Below are 5,307 nucleotides of genomic sequence, written 5' to 3' on the forward strand. Positions count from 1 at the left end.
CTTTCTTCCACAATAGTCGAATCTTGCATCCACTGTCCTTCAGGGTCCGTCATTTGCAATCTGGCGATCAATTCCGTCTTGCATCCCGTCGTGGACAACTGACGCTTCCGTAACAATTCTTTCAATTGCGCGACCCTTAAGTTGCTTGCATCCATGCTTTGCTAATGCGATCTGAACTCTATGCGAAACACCACACTTATTCTCCGCACGGGTCTACGCACACAATGGCAGCTAGCAAACGTGGCTGTGTTTTTCCGCAGCGCGTCCGACTCGCTCTTGTGCCGCTTTTCTCACTCTCTATCACTCTCCGTTTTCTTTATCATGTCCTCTTAGATTCCTTGGAATCCTACTCGAATCCCACTTCTGAATAATTGTAGGAGAGGTAGGGACTCAGGATGCCGATACAATACACAATAAGACAACAATTGACGAGAAGAGTCTTTACTGCTACACACGGCGGTCGCTCGAGACAGTCTGACGCTCGCTCCGCCGAAAACAAAAACCGATGCTCGCGTAGTAATTCACGGTCTCTTGCGCCCAGTAACGTATAATCGCGCACCAATAGGCACCCGCGTCACGATCAACATAAGCATTCTACAAAAATAAATAAGAAATATCTTAACAAATATATCAAACTTCTTAACAAAACTTAAGAACATCGTGAAAGTAAATTCTGTATCTATCATGTTACAGTTTTCTTTCTCATTGGATAATAATTTTTATAATACTTAAAATAATTCAACATATAAATATTTTTAAATATTGATAGATTTTAATTAAACATTATATATAATATTATTATAGAAAAAATAATTAAGATTAATTATAATAATTTTCCGTGTATATGTCCGGATATAGAGACATGTCTGGCTATTGATACCTTTATCTTAAATAAGAAAATTAAAAGAAAGAAATTATTTTTATATATTACAATAGTTTTATTATATTTTTACGAGCGAAAAAGAGACAATAAATGATAGTTCGCGCTGGTCTAACGCTCGAAGTTGCTCAAACATCATTCACTCACGTATGTACACGGTCGCGTGAGTGGTGCGTAACCCCTCCCGTGCTGATGCGTGCTGCTCGCGGACCAAAGTTTCTATCACTGACGTGAAGTTGATTATTAACAATGTATGTGTGACAACACTAACAGAAATCTTGCAAGCTAATCTATTTTTTATTTTCACAAGATGAAAGTCCCTCCAGCTACTTTTCAATTATTAAACGCAAAAGGGTTGTCATCAATACCGCGGCTACGATACCAAACGGCCATTGACTTTCGCAGAATATTAACCATACAAACTTGATTTGTATCATAGCAGAAAAAGTAATTGTATTTCTCCCGGTATTATTATGAAATATACAACTACTAATGTGTTTCTTCGTGGAACATAGCAAATCTGAATAAACGCTTCTATGTTCGAACAAATGTTACTTAGATGATAAACTTAGTCTGGTGTTTTTTTGTTGCCCGGGGAAAAAGTTATCCAGCCAATTTAGAAAATTAGAACTTGACATTTTGTAAAGAAAGATTACCGATGATAATAGTGAATAAGGTACAATCTTTGACCTGCAGCAAATCTGCAGTAATAGTAGATTATCGTATATCTTGAATGAATAAACAGAAATATTTTTTTCTATGTTAACGTGATTATTATAATTTTTCATCTGAAATAGATAACACATTTACTCTTTGTAATGGTCGATAGCGATAATAAGGTAAGAGATCTTTATAATGTAAAATCATCAATAACAATGTGTGTGCAACAATTTCTTTTTCACTATTAAAGATAAGAAAAGTTAAAATAATTAGTATTTCGATGTTACGTGTTTCAAATTTACCGCGAAATAAAAAATCCTGCGTATGTATGTTTTCACAAAAGAAATGTATTTAAATTCGAAGTACATATTCTGTCTGTACATTGCACCAACCGTTGCATTTGACACATTCATAACATTAATATACACGATATGATATCATCATTGCAATTTGTATAGTTTGTATCATGATCTGGATCAGTAGAGCACAAATATTCAACCGGCTACGTTTCGAAGCATATTAAAATATGTCATAGACGTTTTAACCACCTAAAACACAATATGATGCTAAAATATATAATAATACTCTCTTAAAATTCCAAGAACATGTTTGTCACAAAAAAGAAATTAATAATAAACTAATAATGAATGATAAATATAAAACATGTAGATAATACTGTATACAAAATATTCAAACAAGTTATAAACTACTTAAATCAAACTTACTAAAATTTTCCAATATTATTTATAAATTTAATAATATTGAGACATATTGTTATCCTCTTTGAAATGTAAGAACACTGTAATTTACTGGACATATAAGTAGATCTCTTTGAAAATATTATCTTACATCACCAAATGTTTTGATGGAGAGGTCCATGACTTTTCCTGCAGTGAGCTTGGTGGGCAAATTAGACATGATCATTACCAACACGATGCCGCGTGCTCTTTTGTCCGGAAGACGATACCACTCGAGCTCGCACGATGTACTAGCTACCTTTTCCGCCTATTATTAATATCAAACACGTATAGAATAAATTTGTACAACTTAATAAATTAATATCTCAACAATGACTTTTTCAGTAGTTAATAAACATCGTCTCTCATTCAACTCCACAAAGCAAAAATTACTGCTGTGTTATTTATAATGAATAAAACAATTATGTTTACAGACGATCGACTAATGTCTGTCATCCAATGTAGGTGGCGTTTGCTATTAGAATTTAACATTCCGACACGAACAAACATACCTGGGTGGTAAGCTGCTCACCAGTGTAACAAAACATAAATACATTTATCGTCATAGATGTGAGAGACGTAAAGTAAGAACACATCGCTATTCTATTACTATTCTCCCATTCCTATAAAAAGGATTATAATCAAAAAGACCAAAGCGATTTAATCGCATGTAGGAAGATACGATATTCATGAATCCTTTCTTTTTACATTATATCATAACCAAAATGTTACAAACCATTATTATTAAATATCCTAAAATGATGATAATTATCGTGCATCCTATTACTTCTATCAAACACATTTGTTGCATAGTGCGCTCCACTAATTGCAAAAAGCTGAAATATTGTTACGCATAATATGAAATCGACATTTTCAGCACGTACGGTACACAATAATAAGGATTAATTATCATTATACACGGTGACAATATATATTAAATAAAAATTATGAGTTACACGCACTCACCTTCGTACTCTTATTTGATATTCGACTACTTCGGCCAGTTTCTTATCCACATCATGTTTCTTAAACCACTGCTCCTCGAAGAGACGTGTCATCAGCATCATCAGTACCTTCAGCTGGCCACAAGCATGCATCACGAAGATAGTCGTGAGACCACACACGCCTGTCGTAATCGAAAAGGTGACTAAACCAGAAAAAAATTGCATCGCAAAAATCATCTCATAAGTAGGGCTGGCTTGCGCGTTGAAAGAGAAGAAATAACCCGGACAAGGTAAGGGTTTAATCGTGACGTTCTGCGCGGTGACGAGCTTTCCTTTGGACAACGGTAAGATCGTCCGGTAAGAAAGTCCACTGCCGTACATGACGATTGCGCAAATTGTGACTAGGCGTCTTCCAGTTTTCGCGGATTCGATCATTAAGTTCCGCGCGTCCGTATCTATTACATACTTCCAGTCTTCCTCGATATGTTTTAGACAACGTCTGATCTGCCCCTCGCGAAGTATCAAATTACCATATTTACCGATGGCCATAAAACCGAAAACAAGTAGAGGAAACACCTGAATCTTGATGCGTGTTCTCTTCTCGAGCACCCAAAAGAGGAAACCGGGGATCAGGACGCAGTAAAGGAGTAACCAAGCAATTATGATTATTAGAAGCCTGCAGACTCGGCCGCCGATTAATTTTCCTCCGTCTAAGGACGGCCAAACTCCGAGTACGTTCAAAACATTACGCGTTATTTTCGTGATATACATAATATCATCTTGATAATGTTCGTTATTCGGCATATTTTTTAAATTTACGAGAAAAATCGTTACTTAATTTCTTTTACAGGGAATTACTTTCGGATGCAAACCGTATTAATTATTATGAGCACGATGGAGTTCAGATGCGAGCTCGATTACAACTGACGGTTGCAAAGGGAGATACAAACCAAACAAATTCGCTATTCGATTGCGCTTGCGCGATTTTAATATTTAGATGTGTGCGTGAGGCAGTAAAGCTTTAAAAAAACGTTGGTAGCAAACTTGCGAACCAACTTGCTCGTAGACAATCGGGACCGTTTGCAAAGGTAAGTATTTTTGTTCGTCAAAGTGCCTTACCTCTTTCAACGAACTAAAAATAAGTTGTAACCTTACTTCTTCCTGTATCAAAAGTTATAATTGTAGCCATCGCAGGTTGAATCAGCATATTCTGCATCATGCATTCCAAACTATTAGTTGCTGTCAACCTCTGATGGTAGCAATCATAACTTTTGATACAGGAAGGAATAAAGTTACAGTTTATTCGTAGTTTGTTGGAAAAGGGAGTGCACGTTTATAGATAGAAATACTTGCCTCTGCAATAAAAATATTTTGTACCACGCAATTGTAGAAGTTAACGGATGTAGCATCATTGTTCATGTGTACCTATTTTGCGACTACATAAAATACGACATTTGTCATTGTATCGTATTTCGTCAAGCCAGATAGGAACGTTTATTTGGTGACATTTTGCAACATATAAACAGAATGTTAAATATAAAAAATTAAAAAGAAATATATATTCATTTAAACATTATTTACGAAGAAATCAATAATCATAAATCATTTTATGCCTACAGAAAATAAATCACCCCGACTGGAGTCGAAAGTTTTATCTTGAAATCAAACACGAAACTCTCGCAGGGTAAAAAAACTTACGGAAACGTTATCCTTGCAACTTGCTTCGACGATACCAAGAGTAGAAGATAATAGAATATATCGTAGCTTAACATATAAAGATTGCGAAAACAATTACGGATATGCGGCCCAATCTAGCGTTCACTAGTATAATTTCTCCGTCAAGTATCGTGTGTGCCCAAATGTCAATTACGCTTTCGACACAGGACTTCAGTTGATCCTTGTGCAACAACAGCAGCAAAATGTATCTCACGGATATTGTTCATGTGAGTAATAACGAATCGTACGCAATATCAAGATTTGCCATTTCTCTTTGACGATAAGCACAATCCATATCACACACACACACACACACACACACACACACACACACACACACACACACACACACACACACACACACACACAC

At 35.7% G+C, this 5,307-nt stretch overlaps 1 protein-coding gene across 1 annotated transcript; it reads right to left on the reverse strand.

Moving 5' to 3' along the window:
* Nucleotides 1-1,950: 1,950 nt before the first annotated feature.
* Nucleotides 1,951-4,131, reverse strand: LOC116852918 (odorant receptor 4-like). The gene is made up of 5 exons (XM_032833709.1): nucleotides 3,244-4,131; nucleotides 3,014-3,113; nucleotides 2,790-2,900; nucleotides 2,390-2,545; nucleotides 1,951-2,088 (listed from the first exon to the last, which is right to left on the reverse strand). The coding sequence occupies exons 1-5, from the start codon at nucleotides 4,023-4,025 to the stop codon at nucleotides 2,035-2,037; spliced, it is 1,203 nt and encodes a 400-aa protein (XP_032689600.1). The 5' UTR covers nucleotides 4,026-4,131; the 3' UTR covers nucleotides 1,951-2,034.
* Between the last annotated feature and the right edge of the window lie 1,176 nt (nucleotides 4,132-5,307).

This window comes from Odontomachus brunneus, unplaced genomic scaffold (assembly GCF_010583005.1).
Source record: "Odontomachus brunneus isolate Ranch 3 - 2012 unplaced genomic scaffold, Obru_v1 Obru_scaffold_262, whole genome shotgun sequence".
Classification (NCBI taxonomy): Eukaryota; Metazoa; Arthropoda; class Insecta; order Hymenoptera; family Formicidae; genus Odontomachus; species Odontomachus brunneus.